The 22,015-nt window shown below is 33.9% G+C and overlaps 1 protein-coding gene across 1 annotated transcript in view; it reads left to right on the top strand.

The window, feature by feature from the left end:
• Nucleotides 1-22,015, top strand: part of EPHA6 (EPH receptor A6) — an 861,061-nt gene that overhangs the window by 348,542 nt on the left and 490,504 nt on the right. Inside the window, exon 5 of the mRNA XM_027102862.1 lies at nt 13,941-14,276. Coding sequence (XP_026958663.1) covers nt 13,941-14,276 — 336 coding nt within the window. The remainder of the gene's footprint in view (nt 1-13,940; nt 14,277-22,015) is intronic.

Consider the following 22,015-nt stretch of genomic DNA (forward strand, 5'->3'; position numbering starts at 1 on the left):
TAGAAAAGTTCGAGTTTTCCTTGACATTTGTCTTTAAAGGAAGATATTTTTGACTTTGTCCACATTTCACCTCTCACTTTCTAATTTTGGGGTTGGAACCAATAGAATATTAAATCTAAATGGGAAGGTCATTTTAATGCATGCACCAAGAATTTTTAATTATTTGTATTCTCCTATTATTAAAGAATCATAAATTATCTGTACACTATAAAAATTAAAGTGAATATATTAATGCATTGCTAAGGTATGCAAAAGTAAAGTGTCACCTCTTAGTTATAAAAGTCTTGTTAAATACATCAATAAGATACAGTGAAAATTTGCCTTCTTGTTGATGATTTGGTGCCAAAATGTTGCTTATCTTATGTAATTCCATACTGGCAAAAATGGATAGAAAATTATGTAATGCCACATATTCCTTAGAGACAGTGGAGGTGTTCCATTTATTTTAACTGATGCAGTTTATAGATTTGTATACACTACTACAGACTTATAAAATGTAAAATATTTTATAGAATACATTTAATAAAAATACAACACATTCATTAGTAGATGTAATTTTTGCTTTCTGACTCTTAAGTGCTGAGTGACTACTTTCTTCAAAAAATTGTAGCCTGAGAAATTGCTACCTGGATATTATTTTTTTCTAGTAATGTATTCTAAGTTTATAAGTAGGAAAAGCAAAATTCTAAATATAGTTTCTCACCTAATTGTGGAAATAGTTTTGAACAGGAAAAGATTTCTATTACTATTTATATGTAATCCTTTTTGCACAATTGCTGTATATTATTATATTATATTTTGGACAACATGCTCCAGCTTAGGTAGATGGTAGTGTTTCCAATGGCTACAGTTGTGCCAGGCAAGAATCCCTGAAAACCTACATCAGAAACTAAATGGACTTCCGAGGAGAGTGATAGAGAAGAATCTGCTCTTTTTATTTTCTTAGAAGGCCATAAATAGACGATTGACAAAATGAAGGAATAAATTGTTTCCCATCAATATAACCCTTCAATGAGGTGACAGAGTAGGTAGTTGGGGAGGTTTAGTTCTTTGGAGTGAGAAACTATTAAGGAAATAAATATGGGATATAATAAGGTCTATGAACCTCAGTCATTGTTGAATCTGATATGTGTACTTATTAGCTTAACATTTTATGTTTCTCGGATTTTCTCTCTTTAAAAAAAACTTTTTTATGCTTGGTATTGTAAGTTATGTTTGCAATTATGCTAGCCTGCTTTAACTGTGCCAGGTGGAAGCAGAGAGGTTTAATTCTGGTCATCGCTGAGCAGAGCTTTAGACAGGGAACAGCATGCTGTATTGCCATAGAGATTAAAAGAGAGAACTCCAAAGGAAGGTGAAAACTTTTGTCAGATATCCCCTCATCCAGCCACAGGAAAATCGCCTCTCAAGGCTTCTCTCTGCTACTTCCTTGAGGACTTCTTTTCCTTGTTTTAGCAAAAACTTAGCATGGTGTGCTAGTAAGTTCACCATCTTTTAGAGTCAGATTATCTGAGTGTAAACCTTGGCTTTGTACTTACTAGCTATGTAGCCTTGGACAAATTATTTAACCCTTTAACCTCTGTTGCACCATTCTTAGTGTTAATAACAGTACCTACCTCATTCTTTTGTTATTTATAATGATTAAATAAGTTAGTATTTGAAAAGTGCTAAGAAGAATACCTGGCACATAGCAGCTGCTATATAATTGGTTGATACAGAAAGCTCTTCTCTCACAATTCATTTTGAAATAATATTTGATAAGTTAGTATTCAAGCTGTTAAATACTTTATGTTGATAGTATTATGCTGGGCTCACAGCTTCCATCATCTACATTCCTACAAATTGAAAGAAATAACGTACTGAATTTGTAAGACCTTTTCACAAAATATATTAAGTCCTCTACCTCTATGCATATCTAAGTAAAGTTTTTTGAATTATACTCTGACTAGATGAGAGACCCTAGCAATTATTATAATATATGCAGAAAAAGCAAGGACCATAAACTCCAAAGCATCATACTTCCTAAAAATTGGAAGATTAGATTGTTAGGGAAGAAAAACCAGGAAAATGGCAAGCCAAGAGGTCATTGAACAGTTAGAGTTAAGAGGACCAAGGTAACTTCACCAAGATACAGAACTTTTGAGGCCAAAGATCAAATAAGCAGTCAACCTTTCTGTTTTTCATTAACCATAAACAATAGCCAAATTCGAATAGATTTTTAATAGATGGAAGTTCCCTTAACTTCTAGATCATGTGTCTCTGAATAAGCCATTCTTTATCACCTTTATTCCAATAATATATTATCTAAAGGTCAGAATTTGTGTCAGGTAGACAGTCACATCACTTTCTGCTGTTTTTGACTTAGCATTTGAAGCTATGCATTCAGAGAATCTTCCAGGCATTTAAAAGGAAGTTTTTTTTTTTAAACTTGGTATCAGGGGCAGGGAGATTTTGAATGTTTGGGTTTAAAAGAAAATGGAGGACCAAAATATTGAAAATGACTAACTAAGACATTTGGCTAGTAAATGGCCTAGTAGGGAAAGAGCTCCTAGATAGGTATTGTATGTAATCATATGAGTGATTTGATTCTAGGACCTCAAGAGATCTTTCCCTGCTCCTTAGCAATGTCATCAAAACAGCAGCAACCCTTAAGTTTCTGGTACAACAAAGCATGTGACTTCACCATTAAGAGTTTTATAATTTCTTTGCATTTTCACTGTAGAGATATGTGTTTTTTTAAATTTCATAATCTTGAGACATATAATATACATGATATAATCACATAAATATTTTCATTAAGATTTTATTTTTAGAGCAGTTTTAGGTTAAGAACAAAATTAAGAGAAGGTATAGAAATTTCCCATATACCTCCCTCCTCCCAACCCAGACATGCATAGCCTTCCCATTATCAACATCCTCCACCAGAATTGTACATTATATTTGATGAACCTGTATTAACACATCATAGTTACCCAAAGTCTATAGTTTACACTAGGGTTCACTATTGGTGTTGTACATTCTTTGGGTTTGGACAAATGTGTCATGACATGTATCAATCATAATAGTATCATACACAGGATTTTCAGTGTCCTAAAATCCTCTGGGCCTATATTCATCCTTTCCTCCTACCAACTCATGGCAACCACTTATTTTTGTGCTATATCCATATATATATATATATATGTTATATAATTTGAATCATATAGTAGAAGATTTCAGATTGGCTTCTTTCCCTTAGTAATATGCAGTTAGGATTCTTCCATGTCTCTTCAAGGCTGGATAGCTCATCTATTTTTAGTGCTGAATAATATTTCATTGTCTGGATATACCACAGTTTGTTTATCCATTTACCTATTAAGGGACAGCTTGATTATTTTCCAGTTTCAGCAATTATGAATAAATTGCTATAAACATGCATGTGCAGGTTTTTGGATGGACGTAAGTTTTCAACTCCTTTGAGTAAATACCTAGGAGTGTGATTGCTGAATCATATGGTAAGAATATGTTTAATTCTGTAAGAAACCACCAAACCGTACTATTCTGCATTCCTACAGTGAATGAGAGTTCCTGTTGCTACACATCCTCGTCAGCATTTAATATTATCAGTGTTCTGGATTTTGGTTGTTTCTAATAGGTGTGTAGTGGTACATCATTGTTGTTTCAATTTGCATTTTCTTGATGGCGTGATGCGGGGCATCTTTTCATATGCTTTTCATATGCTTATTTGCCATCAGTATATCTTCTTTGATGAGGTGTACACATAAATATTTTTAGTTGTTTCAAATGGCTACGGTTTAAAAAAAAGATGTCTCATAATCAAAGCTCATCCCTCAAATATTGTCTGTGGAGGGGTGATCAAATCCTTCCATCTATTGGGCTGGGCTATTATTGTTAACTTCCTCTTTTGATTTTTTGTTTCCACTATTCCTTTCTCACCACCTATAAGTGTACTCAAACTTCTATCATTAAATAATGTTCCCAGTCCAATAGTTTTTCTCCCAAAACAAGTACCTTGAAAAAGCAGTCTTCATCGGCTATGGCTACTTCTTCACACACTTTTAATTTACTTTTTACTCTACTACATTCAGATTTTTGCTCTTCACTCTCCTGCAATCATGTTTTTCTTTGTGTGAACTGTGTAAGAAAATAAACTGTTTAAGAAAAATTCACCAATGATCTTATTTGCCGTATTGTGTTAGAAACATTTTTGTCTTGTTATTCATGACATTTGACTCTGTTGATCTCTTCCTTTTTCTTGAAACTATTTGTTCTCTTTTATTCTGAGACTTTGCAATCTCCCCTTTACCCACTTAATTTTCTGAACATCGTGTTTGTTACCATGGATAATTTCTCTTCTTTTGCTCACCTGTTAAATACTAATTTTTCTCATGCTTCTTTCTTAGCTTTCTTGTCTCATCACATGTTCTTAATCTCATGGCTTCAACTAGCACCTGTAAACAGATGATGCCTATATTTTTATCCATATCCCGATCTCCTCTCTTAAGGTCCAAAGTCACCTAGCCAACTCATTACGGGATCTGACAACCTGTGTGTCCCACAGAAACCTGCCCACATCTCAAATCTTGTATCATACCATACTCTCCTTGGTTACTAAACTCATGAACTTCCATGATGCTGTACTTGTTCTCATCCTTAATGCCAGCAGTTTCCTCTACTTGAAGTGCTCTCCCTTTAGGTCCTCTTATGGTGGTTTTCTTTTTGACAGGCTCAAATGTCAATTCTTAGGACAGGCATTTCCTGATCACCTGTTCAAAAATAGAATCCCTCCCAGTTACTCTTTTTTGTATCATATATTTTATTTTTTATGCATTATGTCACTCTTTGAAAATATCTGATTTATTTTTACACTCACTTCCTTGTTTATTGTCATTCTACCCATAGTAGATTACAAGGGGATCATGAATGTTCTTTCTTTACTGTGTCTCCAGCACTAATAATAGTACCTGGCAAATACTAGGCACAAAATAAATATTCAAAGAATGAATAAACTTATAATTTTAGCTCACCTACAAAAGTCAATTTTATTACTTCCTACCTCAGCCTGCTCATCCATCCCAGCTTGTTTCCTTATCCTGGTGAATCCTCATCTACCCATGCATCCAAGCAAGAAAGCTTAGAATCATTACCCCTGTCCCTACCCTTGACGTGTCCAAGTAGTCACAAGACTTGTCAGTTTTACTTCTTAGTATTCCTTCTGTCCATTCCTTCGTATCAACTCCTGGTCCTTTCCTTTTTTGTTAAGGCCCTCAACTCTCTCTTGGGCTAATTTAATAATATTTTGGCAAGTCTCCTTCATTTAGTCTTCCATCCCTCCAAATATTCCAAACTATTAGAAAATATTATTTTTAAACGAAAACAAAACCTTGATCATATTACCACTTCTTCTGCATAACATCTTTCAAAGCCCAACACCTATTTGCCAAAATTGTAAGAGTCAATCCAAGAACATCCAAAGTCCAGCCCTGGCCTCTTTCTCCATCTCTAGTTTTAACTATATTAGGATCTCTCAAACAGTCCTAATATCCAGTTATACCAGCAACATACTTGTAAGTTTGGATCGTCTTGATTTTTAAAACATTGTTTTAAAAATCAAAAATGAATGTTTTTAAAACATTCATTGTGCTTCTCTTACATGAACTGCAAAGTATATTAAAGAAATTAAGAATAAGAAATTTAAAATGAAATGCTGAAGTGTTTTCTCTATTATCTTAATCTACTTCATGAACTCTTAATTTTATTTCTCAGGTGACTCATTAATGTATGTTCTGTGCTTTAAAGGATGAGCCGTGGAGGACACTCCACAATATCATCTCTTGGTCAATTAGGGCTGCCTCTGAGAGCAGTTCAGAGCACAGGAGACCCTGCTGCCTGCCAAGAAGTCTGTTATCAAAATAACTGTCTAAGGCTTTTCTAGGCCAGAAGGGAAAAATGCTCACTAAGGTTGGAGAAACAAAGGACTATAGGAGTTACTAAGAAAGTACTTGTCAAGCAAGAAAGGCAGAGAGCATGAAAGGACTGAGAGAAATGAAGTGAGGGTCTAATATACGGATGCGTAAAAAGTTAGACAAATGTAATTCCACAGTCATCGCATTTTCACTTTGATGTTTCTCGTGTTTAAATCAATAGGAGGATTTTTTTTTTAGTTACTGAACAGGTGCTGGAAGATTAACACATTCAACGAACATTTGTGCTGCCTACTTAGAAAAGTTCAAAACATAAAATGCAAATCATATATATGGGTAATTCCTTTGCACATAATTAAGGATTTCACTTTTCTTGGTCATCTAAATATGTAGTCAAGTACCTTGAGTAAAACAGTTTCTTCCAATTTCATTCCTAATACATAGGCAAATACCATGTCTTTTTATCTTTATATTTGGTATACAGTGACAGTGGTTGGAATGAAAGTGTAAAAGTTGAATTTATTTTTGCTCTAAGGTTAACATTGTAAAACATGGCTTCTTTATTTCTGGAATGATTGGCCATTTAAGAAAGTCATTATTCTCTCACTCTTACTTTGAATAGAACAAATATTGTGTTGAGATGCATCAGGAAAGGTGTTCTTCCCCGTTTCATCTGCCCTACTCAGGTCCTCCACTCTGGGTGGGTATAGGATGCTTCTATACAGATACTCCTGCTCTACTTGCTATTTTTTCTTTTTTTGCCCCATCGCTTTCGTTTCGCTTTCGCTTTCTCTTTCTCTTTCTCTTCCTCTCTCTCTCTCTCTATCTCTCTCCCCTAAGCTTCTTGTGCATGGAAAAAAAAACATTCTGGTTCCTTGCTTTTCTGTCTCACAACTGAAAAAACAAAAGCGCAGCTGATTGCTTAGGTGACTGATTGTAAACACAAGGTAGCAGCCACAATTTTACAGAAGCCAGAATGGGAGATATTGCATAAATGGATTTATTACCTTTAACAGGCTCTGTTATACTCTAGACTTGTTCTCATTATAGAAAATAACTCTAAATATTTACTTTATGTATGGCAGTGGTATAATTTTAAAATTAAAATGATCCTTATATTATAGGATAGATACCTGTATGTAATGAATCCCAGTTTCCCTAATATAGATCACTGATGTAAGATGTCACTTGAGCTTCATGGAGTTTCCTAAACATAAATACTTTAATTTTTATTTCAGGCAAGGTTCTTTTACCAAATTACCTGGGAGAGTTTCCTCCATAGGAAGCGATATTAAGTGGTTATTCTGCTGATGCTGAAGAATTGAATTACCACTTGCTACCAGGGCAAATCTGTTCTTGGCATCTACAGTTGGAACTCAGAGAGAATTGTCTCATTTAATATCATCTACTTGTACACAACAGACCACTTACCATGACTAATCCATAATTGGAAAAAGAACATTCATAATTATCCCTACAGTGCTATGCCTTTTGAGAAAGATTTATTAATTGGCTTTAATCTATTCATTTATTGCTTTGCTTTTCCCTCCCAAAATATGACAGTGCTTAGTCTCATCATATTTCTCTTATTTCTAATGAGTATTTAATTAAAAATAACTGACTCAGACACAGAAAGGGCTGTATGTAGGTGTGCAAGATTTTTTTCTTTGTGATATTTAGCAAAATTGGATGATTTTTTACTCAAAACGCCCAAGCGCAGGCTGCTCATGATTTCATTTGTGTTTTAGTGTGCTTTTATTATGAATGTGGTTTTGCCATTTAACTCTTGACCTACAAAATTATAGCATATTTCTGTAGTTTTTAGAATTAGTTATTCTATGGGTTTATATTGAAGATTTTTTCTGCATCGATGAAAATAGTTGATAACTGTTTTTTTGAATTTTTCCAAGGTAAAATTATGTCCATGCTCTATGGCATAGAAATTTGGAGCCACAAATGCTTATTTTTCAAGTTTTGAGTGTCTATGGAACTGTATTTTGAGAAGCTTTTATTCCTTCCCAATGAGATATGGGTGGCTGTCCATTTTGCTATGGGTTTTTATTAGTTAATACCAGTTTTCATAATATAAACATCCCCTTCCACTTCTTACATGATTTTCAAGTCACATGGTTCTCTCTTGAATCAATAACACTGGATTCTTGGAAAGATTATAACCTTGAACTCTCTGCTCTCCAATATTTTTCAAAATTTGCACTATGTGACAAATAATTCTTGTAGGGTTGCACAAAACTATGCATTCTATTCATCTTAGTTAAAGCACATGCCACCTTTGGATCAAGCTAGACCAGAATAGACCTGTATACAAGAATACATATATTTCAGTGCAATATGTACATTTGGTAAGCACCAGTCACCTTTTCTATAAAACGGGGATATAATTAACTACCTTACAGGTTTATTGTGGTAATTGAATGAAATAAATCATGTGAAATATTAAGTACACTCCTTAGAACAAAAAAGTGCTAAAAAATTTTGGTTATATATTTTTGAATACATGCCTACAATGTATAAAAGGAGTCAGCTCTGCCTGAGGACAATGGGAAGGTGTCACAAAGGAGGTAAACACCTAAATCAGAACATGAAGGATGAGTAGGAATTTTCCACAGAGCAAAAAAAAGTAAGGGAACAGTATGTGCAAAGGCATTGAGATGCAGCAAAAGGGAGAAAGAGGGTAAGGGATGGGCCTAGTTATAAAGACAAATGTAGACGAGGTTGAGAGATTTAGATTTTATTCTGGAAGTGAATGGTATTTAGTCTATTAGATTTCTTTTTTTATTTTTGTTTCCTTTAACTATGAGTCTTAGAAATGAGGGAAAATGTAGCAAGAATTATCTAAGTCTTCATTCACGGTATTATGAAAACACTAATGGACAAGTCTTAATTTTAGACATCAATTTAGTTACTGAAGTAAGTACAATAATGTTGAAAAAAATGAGAATATGTAGAATTCAAAGGATTTGAAGTGCACATGTTTCTGTATCTTCAGCAGTATTTATCTTGAAGGTTTAATTTTCAGTTACTCTTCCGTAAATATTTTTAAATGCTTTAAGGTAACATTATTAAAAGAAATCTGTTGTAGGAAGGCAATAAATTGCTCTCTAATTTGTGTGTTTTGAAAATTTGCATTTGACAGTACTCTCTAAGCAAAGCACTATAAAACATTTTCCTATTTATAGGATGAATACATTGTGACAGAAAATGTGATAGAAAAAAAAATCTAAACATAAAAAGACCTAGGTATCATCCTACCACTAATACATTTCATGACCTTGACATAATTACAAAACTTTCCTGGGCCTCATTTCTTTATCTGAATAAATTGATTTAGTTCCTTCCCTGTGGTGAGCTTGAAGCCCCAGTTTTGTGATTATTCATCATCCATTTCCAAATATACAAACATTTTATGAACAAAACATTGATAGAGCACATAGTGGTTTAGATATGAATACAAAATTTTGTTTACAGGGCTCCTATTGAATACCTTTTCCAAAGATTATATAGGAAGGATATTAGATTAATAAATAATATAGATGAAGTTAGATAAAGATAGATAAAGTTAAAATTGATAGTGATAGTGCAAAGAATGAAATGACTTTTAGAGTTTTAAATTATGTCTATATGCAGATCTGACAACTGATATTTTTAGTACATTATTAAAGTTTGGAGATGTACTTTTTCATTTATTCATGTAATTTACTCCTTTGCAAAACATTTGCCTAAACATCTCTAGATGATTTTATATATATATATATATATATATATATATATATATATATTCTGATGTTCTCTTTGACATAGGTAAACATAGAACTATTCTTCTCTCATTTGTAAACTCAGATGTAAATAATATGCTTTTTCTTAGGAAACTGTACTATAAAGTCTTGGTAGTCATTAAATTAACAAACACATTTTTAAAAAATATTTATTTATTTGGCTGTGCTGAATCTTAGTTGTGGCTTGTGGGATCTAGTTCCCTGACCAGGGATCAAACCCGGGCCCACTGCATTGGGAGCGTGGAGTCTTAGCCACACGACCACCAGGGAAGTCCCCAACAAACACACTTAAATTATTGCCAGGTAGTAAGTTAAGAACTGGAAAATATAGTTTAATAAAGTTTAATAGGCAATAGCCTGTAATGATTTTCAGTTATTTGGATCAAATTTTCATCGTTCTTAAGGTTAAAAAATGCATCTGTAAGCCACAATTAATTATAGAGTTAATGGGTGAATGAATAGTCACTCTTCAGTTAATATGAAAAACACCCCTGTTTATTTATGAGTTAATATATTTCTGTAATTATAAGCATAAAATATGAAATCTACAGCAAAGTATGTAGTAACTGAAATGTGACCCCTAAGTTTGCTCTCCTTCAGTGTCAACCTTTATTTAAAGGGTGTTCTGCAGAATGCTAGTATTCCTTCATATGCTTCTTAGAAAATAACATTCCATGAATAAACGTTTGGGAAATGTTGGATTCAACAAAGTGAAGCAAATTGTGTTTCTTTTGTTTCAGCGTCAATCTGCCAGAGGAATCTTAATTTGAGCACTGAACTCATTTTTTTTGTGGTATCTCATGGGACTAGAGATATTATGTATGATGTATTTTGGGAAATATAGTTTTGTTTAAAACATTTTCCATAAAGAAAAAATTTAAATTAAATTTAAAAAATTGGGGCTTCCCTGGTGGCGCAGTGGTTGGGAGTCCGCCTGCCGATGCAGGGGACACGGGTTCGTGCCCCAGTCCGGGAAGATTCCGCATGCCGTGGAGTGGCTGGGCCCGTGAGCCATGGCCGCTGAGCCTGCGTGTCCGGAGCCTGTGCTCCGCAACGGGAGAGGCCACAACAGTGAGAGGCCCGCGTACCGAAAGAAAAAATAAAATAAAATAAAAAAAATTGTAGCTCACCTGGCCTCTGCTACTCTGAGAGGAAGATGGGGACTGCATGGCCAGATGCTCTTCTGGGGAGGGACAGGACCGCACTACCACAAGCTTCTCATAAGTTTACTATTAGAGCACTATTTCTTTATTCTTTAAATGTGTAAAGGGGAAATCCAAATTGAAGCCAAAAAAAAAAAAAAAAAAAAAAAAGAAGAAGATTGAAAGTGTGTTTTTTTAATAGAAATAAAATTGTAGTTTTTATTTAAGTTTATTACATGATGGGCTAGAAAAACAGCTAGCTGCAAATTAGGATAATTGTCCTTTTCTTATGAGGTTGGTTTGGAGGGTGTAGTGTGGAGATAGCTTTTTTCTATGTGAAGTACGTGTTTCCTTTAAAGAAAAAAAAATCAACATAAGAAAATCCCTGAGAGTTTTCAGTACAGATGTCTCCAAAAGAGTTATTGCTGCCAAGATTTTTTTTCCTTGGGTGTCACATAATCTTTGTATAATTTATAAATGATAACAAAGCAGTCAGGCCACATTCATAAAAGCTTAGTGACACATAATTTAGTTGAATCTGAGGATTAGAATTAATTGTCTCTCTTTGTTCTAAGTTCTAAATCTTAGTAAATGATTCATGCATGTCATTACAGCTTAATATTTGCATGAAATCACAGTTTAGCTGGCATAATTTAACAGCAATTAAAAAGCTATTTAATTGTCATGCTAATTGGTCTGAGAGCCCTTGAGGGAGAAGGGTGTCTGCCGTTTTTATTTAAGTATCTCTAGGTGGACAGTCATATACTTGCAGACACCCATAACATAATTGATAACATTCTTCCTGTTCTTGGAAATGTAAGTGAATAATAATTCATGTTTTTCCATTATAAATAAGAGAAAAGAACAACAATATGTATATGTCATTCTGTAGGAAGACATTATTATGATAATGATAATGAATCTTTATCTCCTAGCCATGAGTCTAGGTTGGAGGTAAAGAACTATGCCTATCCCTGTGCTCTAGTTTTTAATCCCTTCCATATTTTCCTTTCTGAAGGTAGACGTTTCATAACTCTCTGGAACATGAAATGTACATATAGGTGTCTGAGTCCTACCCATTAGGTTGCTGATATCAGGATCCAGCAAAATGAAAAAGGAAAATGTAACACTTCTTAATATCTCAAAGCCAATACACAATCATGTAGATTTAGGAGTGATGTTATGCTACTCTAACAGTATATAACAGATCTTGCTACCGAGTCCTCTGTACTCATTTAGACCATTCCCCACACTGCAGCCAGAATGCTGTTTTTGAAACACATCACTTCTGTAGATAGAATCTGTTAGTTTCTTCCTGTTAAGTATAGAAACATATTCAGACTCATTCCAATGAGCCAGCAGTCTGGCATTATCCAACCCCTTCCTGTTCCTTAAAACTCACTTCTTGCTTCCTCCTTCCGCATTCTAGCCACAGTGATATTCTGACAGTTCCATGACTATTTTAAAATCTTTTTTGACTAAAGAGCCACACATCTTCTACCTCTAATATTCTTCCCACCCCTCTGAACATCTTCCACATCACCTATATTAGGCCTTCTCAGAATGTTTCTCAGGTTATTTCAGCTCCTTTCCTTTTGATTTCTGTAACTGCACTTACTATAATTTGAATTTTATTCTTCTGTTTGTGTGTGTGTATTTGTGTTTATCTAGCCATTCAGCTAAAATGTTAATAACAAGAAAGCAGAAATAACTTGTATCACATTCATGCTGTAAGCCCAAGATCTAGCAGAATATCTGGCACACATAGTAGTCACTAAAAATATATATATTTAATGAATGAATGACCATATCTTGAAATCCAAAAGAAGCTTATATCAAAAATTGAATTTCTTTCTATGGAGAGAATGTCACAGAGAATTCTTTCCCTCCTTCTAAGCAAATTTTCTTGATAGCAGCAAATTAAAGAACTGTTTAGATTTCTTAAAACTAAGCTTATTAAAATGTGGCAGGAATGTTAATTAGTTATTTATACAATAAATTATTTTTCAAAATATCTGTCATAAGCACAGTCTCTTACAGAAAGGATTCTGTGGTATTTCACAACACAGTACATAGCACAGTGCCAGGCACCGAGTAGACCTTCAGTTAATATTTGTTCAGTGAATGACATGAAACTGAGGTTTGAAGGACTCGGATAAGTGTAAAAGATTATTGACACAATTTTAAGAAAAGGCTGGAATAGTTAAAGGATATAAATACTCTATGCAGTGTGATCCGTATGGAAAAATAATGAGAAAAAAGAGAGCAGATGCTCATCCACCATCCATGAGAAACATGGTTTGTGCACTCTTGATGACAAATAAGAGGATTGTGTGGGTCTCTTTATAAGCTTCTAAGGACACACTTACTTATGTTTAGTAAAGTTAATCTAAATAAAAGTCTAAGTACCATTTCTTATGTATACCCCCTTTTATCCCTTCCGTATAATGCTTTTGTCCCATGAAATTGGCAGGACCTAGTAAAAGCCTTTATGCTGCCTCCAGTTTCCCTTCCTCTTCCCCTTCTTCCAAACTGTCTGTCCACGCTGAGTTTATGGCCATTTATTCTCAGCCTGTGAGAAAAAGATTCTTAGAGAGCTTGTCCAGAAAAATGAATGGGAGTTTTACTTATACATCAAGCATAGTTTGAGGGCTGAAAGACTGAACACAGCATGTTTTATATATGCATGTTACTATTTTTTCAAAATTTTAAAATGATGATGTAATTATTAAGATGTATTTAAAACCATCACATAATTTAAAATAATGTTTTGTTATATATTTTCAGTCAACAAATTTAAAAAGTATAATTACTATCTTTTGGAGATCTGTGGCTTTTGATATTAAATATTGAAATTCATATACCAAAAGCTAAGATATAGACCATCTTCACCCCTAAGACTCCACTCTTACTAGACTAACTCAGATATTTTTAACCATATTTCTTTATGGTTTCCATCAGAAGAAAGAGCTCAAACTAATATAAAAGACAAGCAAGTGTTTATTGATGACATTTTCAAGTTAGCACCATAATTCATTGTCCTATACATGTACATTTGTTTTTTTAATTGCTTTCTCTAGGGCCACCTTCAGCTCCTAGGAATGTGGTTTTTAACATCAATGAAACGGCCCTTATTTTGGAATGGAGCCCACCAAGTGACACAGGAGGGAGAAAAGATCTCACATACAGTGTAATCTGTAAGAAATGTGGCTTAGACACCAGCCAGTGTGAGGACTGTGGTGGAGGACTCCGCTTCATCCCAAGACATACTGGCCTGATCAACAATTCCGTGATAGTACTTGACTTTGTGCCTCACGTGAATTACACCTTTGAAATAGAAGCCATGAATGGAGTTTCTGAGTTGAGTTTTTCTCCCAAGCCATTCACAGCTATTACAGTGACCACGAATCAAGATGGTAAGTTCCACTGTTGTTCTCTCAAAACTTATCTATAATTCCCTTTTGATGCTTAATATCCCTGGTGGACCTATATTCACTGAGGTGCAATTGTACACTCTATACATTACAGGGGTGATTTTCTGGTGGTTGTTCTTATTGTTTCCCAAGGTGCAGAAAGATATTTTTGATATTACTTCTTAGTAGTAATGGTCAATTAGATATAAAGCTTCTCTTTAATATCTATGCATTTATGTTTTTGATATAATCCTATACTAACATATCTTAAGAGCAAGTCCATATTACTTACCAACAAACATCAGACATAAATAAGATGTTGCTACATGAATTGAAATTCAGTTGCCGTACTTATGCAGCCATCTCTTTTCCATGTCAGATAAGCAAATAGTAAGAATTTATGCTAATTATAATTCATATCTATATTGTAAAAACAATACAGCCAGCAAGCCTAACCATAATCCATTCCTAAAAGAAACAGCAAAAAATATCCAGAAATGTGTCTAAATGCTGCTGTTTAGGTGCAATTTTGTGTAAAAAATAGTTAAACTGTCTTTTTTAAAAACTCCAATTGCCTTCAGCTAAATGGTCCCTTTTAACACTACAGGTTTTTACGGCAATGTAGTTAGGCATGAATAGGCCTATGATTTTTTTTAATATATATTCTCTTTAATTCCCCCCATAATGTAATTTATCACAAAGCATGATACAGGAAAAGCTTCAAAGATTTTAAAAACTCCCTTTGAGAAGCATTCATAAATTATGTTGATACAGAAGTGATTGTCTTATAGAAGAAAGTATTGTTTTATATGTTTTATACTATTCTTTTACACTATATTCGTTTGCTAGGTCTGCTATAACAAATGCCACAGACTAGGTGGTGTAAACAACAGAAATTTAATTTCTTATTGTTCTAGAGACCAGAAGTCCAAGATTAAGGTATCAGCAGAGTTGATTTCATTCTAAATCCTTTCTCCTTGGATTGTAGATATCCATTTTTCCCTGTGTCTTCATATGTTCTTTCCTATGTGCATGTCTCTGTCATAATCTCTTCTTGTAAGGATACTATCATGACAGATTAAATCCCACCCATATGACCTCATTTTACCTTAATTTCATCTTTAAGGGACCTATCTCCAAATCCAGTCACATGCTAAATTCAACATATGGATTTTAGGGGATGCAGTTCGGCCCATATCATGCATTAAGGCAGCTATGGTGATATTTAAAGTAGAAATATATATAAGATGTTGGAATACTATTCAGCAATAAAAAGGAACAAACTAGTGATACACACAACTTGGATAAACTTTAAGGGCACTATGCTGAGTGAAAAAAACCAATCTCAAAAGGATACATACTGTATAATTCACTTACATAACATTCTTGAAATAACATAATTGTAGAGATGGAGAATAGATTCTTGGTGGACAAGGGTTAGGGCTTAGGGAGAGAGGGATTGGCTATGAAGGGGTAGCAGGAGGGAGCCTTGCAGTAATAATATAGTTATGTATTTTGATTATGGTGGTAGTTACATGAAGTTAGATATGTGATAAATTGCAAAGAGCTACACGCACAACATGCGTGCATGCACACACACACGAGCTCTATGGATTTTCTCAATGTCAGTTTCCTGGTTTTGATGTTGCACTTTAGTTATTGCAAGTAGTTAGCATTGGGGGAGGCTGGGTAAAGGGTGTATGGGACCTTACCATACATTATTTTTTGCAAATATCTGTGAATCTATAATTATTGCAAAATAAAAAGTGAAAAAAACACTGCTAAACCTATAAAGTATACAGGAAGAAAACTTAAATATTCTACTAAAAACATATTTGAAGTGGATGTGACTATTTTATTCAAAATAATATATATAAGTTCACTTTGCTGATGATCTTCAGAAATGCATCTAATAAATAAAGCAAAGCCAAATAATACTGTAGAATCACCATTTTTATATTTACTATATAATATTCCTCTTCATCTAGCAAACTGCTCCACGTCATAGAATTTGCTTTATGATTGTTCAAAATGTAATTCTTGTTTTCTCTTTTTTTTCTTCTTTCCCATAGTGTCAACAAAATCTTGTCAGATGTGCCTTCAGCATAAAACAGATAGGGTCTTCTGTTTCTCTCTGCATTAGCAGATTATTTCTAAGCCTTTTTTCTGCCATTTGATTAAAAAAACTATAATCCAGTACAACTGTTCTAACTATAGGGTATAAATAATTAAGTTTGGGAATAAAAACAATATATCACTTTAAATAAAATATACATGTAAATATGTTTACATAATTTCATACATTATACACATAGCAGTCTTTCAGGATTAGAAGAGAGTTCATTTAGGCTATTTTTCTAATTTAGCAGAAGGGCAGGATACGAACTATTTCCCACTTTGAAAATGAGAGAATTTATTAAAAGTGTATTGTTATAAGGACAGAAATTATACAAAGCATGAAACAAGATACAATATCCATATATTGAGGCTATGCATTCTGATAGGGGACAGTATTATTAAATAATCCTCCCCAGTAAATTTATTTTTGAGAAGAATATTGAGAAACAATCATTGTTCATTTAATTCAACTTTGTTTTAGTTATAAATTATAATGAAAAATCAAAATATATTTAAATTTTGTTTGAAAAGTACATCAAGGTCCTAAACTGAGCTAAAATATTGCCACATATATGCTTTATAAAATATTATGACCAGTCTTACACATATAAGCCACTTATCTCCATGTCATAATTTTGAGAGGCACCAAGAAGGTCTTCTCTTCTCGTGTCTGAAATTCTGATGTTAGAAAATCATACTTTTAAAAATGCAGATATTCCAGTCAAGGGTAACATTATGAAATAATTCAATCTGTGCATGTATCCATTACTCTCTTCATATCAGAAGGGGTCAGATCCTAGTGTTGGGTAAAAGGAGCTTATAGAAACTGGAGTGTCCCAGAACCAGACTTGAGCTGTCATCATTGTGTGCCAGCTTTAATAAGATAACAGTGTTACTGTTGCAGATAGAGGGAGGGATTTGCCATCATTCCACTTGGGTATCTTTGGAAATTCTCTTTGAAGTGACTCAAGAGGCACTGTCCAAAGTTACAGGGTAACACATTACAATTTTGTTGGACTGAGGGGACCACAGTAAATTATTTGTCTCATTATCTGTAGGTTACATATCATTGTTTTCACACTAAAATAGAAAAGTGATATGAGCTATTAATAAGCCTTTAATTTATTCAATACATGTATAGTGGTGAGCGAGCTTCTGTGAATTTTACACCTGGTGGGGAGGCAGATAACAAATAATTTGACAAATACATAATTAGTACTGTGATAAGTCCCACCAAGGAGAAGCTCAGGGTGCTCTGAGAGCATGTATTATTCAGGTCTAGAGAATAAGGGCTGGTTTTCCTGAGGAAGCAGTATTAAATTAAGTTCTGTTCTGAGAGATGAGTAGAATATGAGTAGGCCACATGAAGCCAGGAGAAGGGAAAGAATGCTGAGTAGAAGGAACCAAGCAAAGGTTAAGCAACTGAGGGATTAGGCCCTGATGACTAATGGACCCAAGAACATCTAACAAGTTGATATATTGCAGAGGTACAACAGGATTTGGGGAAGGACCTGAAGCTTTAACTAACATTTGGAGAAATGAGTTGGTGTCTGCAAAATAGCCAAGACAAGTTAGGGGAACAACCATTTAGCAGAAGATGCTGATATATCATCAGGGCCAGAGGTAGGGAAAAAGAAACTCAGCAGAATAATAATATTGTACATGAGGCAACCTCGTACAAATAGGAAATAAAATAATAGAGACTGAAAAATATAGACAGTTGCATTAATTATGATTTTACTATTCTGTGCACAGCGTGGAACGTGAGGATAAAGAGGAAGTTTGCGTCAAATTACCTTTTCTTTCATGTAGCTGATTATATGTATATGTCTTTTCTCATACTTAAGAAATATTAAGGAAACCCCATTAAACAACCTTGACTTAATTGTTTGCTGTCTGCTTACAATTACAGAAATGTAAAAAAAAAAAAAAAAGAAATTTCCAAATCACTTAGACCCACTTAGCTGTAGTTAGGAAAAACATTCCTTGATTATCCTGATTCTAGTTGGATAAATAAGATTATAGATTTAAGACTGACTCTCATAATTAGAAATCTTTGCAATAAACCTTAATTAACTGACTTCTGCAATCCCTAAAAGCTTTTTTGCAACCTTCTATTTTGATAGTTTATTTAAATGGTCTTTAAAGGTGGTTCATTTAGAGAACAAAACAAGAAAGCAACACCTAGAAAACATTTGATTTTAATCCTCAGTGCATGATAGAAAAACTAAGCTGTGTAGTTTAGTAAAAGGAATTATTCAGGTCATAGACAGGAAAGGAAAATGTTAATCATGGATAGCCTGAAACAAATTATGTTTGTAGATATCCTGACATGTGCAAAAACCTTTAGGGACCATGTTCAAAGTGAAAGACATGCTAAGTTACAAACCAATTCTGCTGATATTTACTAAAGGGTCTTTAAAGCAATTATTGTCAGAAGCAGTTTGTCCAGTCCTTCAGCTTCCTAAAATATACATTCAACACTCCTGTCTCTGCCAATGGGTGACTATTCTGTATAGGTCTTGCTTTAGGCTTACATTTTGATTGCAGATTTCATATATTTGCTCAGGTAGCAATAATTAATTGAACTGACATTGAAAATAGACTTAAATCAACAAAAGTCTCCATATATTTATAAACTTGAGATGTCTATTTGATTTACAGTTCACTGCATTCTGAAAATACAGTCTATTTCAAATAGCAACCTTTTGCACATTGCCAGAGTAGGTAATTAGGGACATTATAAACATTCATTCATCTTTATTTTAATTTATTTTATGTCTGGATATTCCTCATAATCCTCACTGTGTTTTGAAAATTCTTGACAGTGTTTTGAAAATTCTTGACAGTGGACATTCTTTTTTCTAAAATCTGTGCAAGTCTACTCAAAGTATAAAAGTTTTAAATGCTTACTAAAAATATACTGAATATAAGCCAGCGGCATGATAAGTTAAAGAAAAAAAGCAATAACTGTAATTGAAGCTAAGAGTGATGCTACACTATTTGTATTTTACATATTTCTTAAACATAAGAAAATTATATATTCAAAAGCCACAGACACTTTATATTGAAGGATAAAATTTTCCTATCTTCTAGGAAAAGTGCACTGAATATTTTATGTAGGGAAGATAATTGAAATGTCAGTCTAGTTAATCACAACTAAATAACTTTATGGTCCAGCCAAATATTAAATTATGATAGAGTCTGGATGATTGTAAACTTTGTGTTTAGTCCTGGGAAACATCAAATTACTCCTGAGTTTAGTGTCTTTTTGTGGCATGCAACTTTTGAGTAAACGAATGGTATAGAAAAGGCTCTTGACCTTAGCAATGAGTTTCCTGAAGTTGGTAAATGGCTCAGCTCTTAGTCAAGAAGTGTAGAAATTGAACTGTTCCCAGTCACTTGTGTACAATAACACACATGGTTCTCTCTCACTGGATCATAATCATATTTTTAATAGTTGCTTTTCTGACCAATGTGAAAGTTTCTTGAGAACAAGGATGTTGTGTTATTTGACTGAACATATCCTCAACCTACATTGACTATAACCTAATAAATCTCTGTTAACTGCATTAACAGATATTGGAGATGGTTTCAGTTAATCTTTCATTCATTAATTTATTTCATTCATTCAAAAATATTTATTGAATGTTTACTATCTGACAGAAACTGTTCAGTGTGCTAGAGATATAGCAATAAAGAAGTACAAACCGTTAATAGTGTCCCTTCGTTCAGGACATTATATTTTAGTGTCAAGAAGTGATATGTCCCATGAAGAAAAACTAAACACAGTAAGAGGTTTGGAAGTGGTGGGGAAGGGGCATTTTGCATAGGAAAACCAAAAACACCTCTTTTGATATAACACCCGAGCGGATCATGAATTGAAAAGAAAACCCTGTGAATATATAAAAGAGTATTCCAGGCAGTGGGAATTAAAAGGGCAAAGCCTTAAATTTAACCAGGAATTTGTCTAGAAATTAACTGGAAAGTATTATTGCACATGTATTCTTTAGCATGTACTAAATTTCATGCTCACTAAGTCCTGTGGTGCTGTTCTTATAGAATTTTTAATAAAAGATTTTAATCAACACTAAACCATCCTTTAATAGCAATCAAGGGGATTTTTTTGGTGATTGTACATTGCTAGAAAAATATGTTTAATCCTAAACTTGATTTTAAGCAGTTGGCTTTTAGAGTCATCAGCTGTTTCTCTGAGAAATTCTCATTTGTGCATTTTTCAGGAAAGGTGACAAAGTGTTTTCTTTAGCATAAAGTAATAAGATCTTATTGCTATTTTGATGCCTCCACTACCACATTAACAATTTTAATGGCATTTCTCCATATAAATTGAAAAATTAGTAATAGAGATTGTTTAGTAAAATATTTTAAATCCTATAAAAATAAATCTGGTTAGCAGTGAAGATAAATGCATATGATCACATTTTGCATAATCTATGACTGTCATGATGTAAGGTTCTACTTTATGGTTGAGAACTGTCTAGCACATTGATTGCTCATTTTCAATGCAATTCTTTGTTTTGAAAATGGGCGCCAGTTTAATTTCCTTAACTAAACTCTGCCTGCATAACTTGACTGATTTGGATAACTGGATTATTGGATTCAAATGTGGTTGCTCTTAAAAACTAGGTTTTCATTTTGGGGGGATGTTTTCTAAAAGTCCCTTTTACTTCAAAGTAAATATTAATAAAGATTTTTTTTGAATAATGTGAGAATAAAACTAAAAGATTTTCAAGGTTGATAGATTATTCTAATTATTATTTAAAATGTGAAATGTCTTCATAGTTTGTAAAGATTGAAAACTAATTGCTGACCTTTTAATCAGACTGAAATTCCATATAGCATCTTTAGATTAAGTAGCTTTTTTTCCTTCCATGTATTCCTCAGCACTTTTCTATTTGATTTGGATTCTAAAACAGTTCCAGCTACATAATTTGTGGTACCCAGTGAAAAATGAAACTGCAGGACCCTTTGTTCAAAAAACAGAAAAAAAAGGGCCGTTAAAGGTACTAACATATAGAGTCTTTTCCTTCTGCAATTTCTGCCTCTCAACTTGTCATGGTGCTTTTTTAATTGCCATTTAATGTCCTTCTAAGTAAAGTAAAAGTAAATTTCAAATTATTAGCATAAACTTTACCATTCCTCTTTAATTGCTCAATGCTACTTTTAAATGTAAATATAAGAGCATTTAACTCATTTGTGAAATCATCGAAATCACAGTTCTTTTCCTAGAGTCCTGCACCACTCCCTATCCCCAGTACCCAAGGGTATCTCAAGCAGACCAGAGCAGACAAATGTAAGACAGACTCAGAAAGTTTGGAAAGAGGAAGAGAGGGTGTCCCCAGGCACTGATCTAGTCGAGAGGCCCTCCCTCTGCACAGGGATACTTGTAGGGTGATTGAGGAAACCTCCAGGTTCCCAGGACTTCCAAACCCACAGTGGAAGGGAAAACCCTAAGGGTCTTTGAATCTCCTTCCCAGAAACTATTGGCTACCTGCATGGAGTGGATGAGAAGCTTGCCCCCACTAAAATGTGGCCTCTGCAGAACAAAGACAGCCAACACACACACACACACACACACACACACACACACACACACACACACA

This window comes from Aethalodelphis obliquidens, unplaced genomic scaffold, assembly GCF_003676395.1.
Source record: "Aethalodelphis obliquidens isolate GAN/ISIS:26980383/991018 unplaced genomic scaffold, ASM367639v1 scaffold1, whole genome shotgun sequence".
NCBI lineage: Eukaryota > Metazoa > Chordata > Mammalia > Artiodactyla > Delphinidae > Aethalodelphis > Aethalodelphis obliquidens.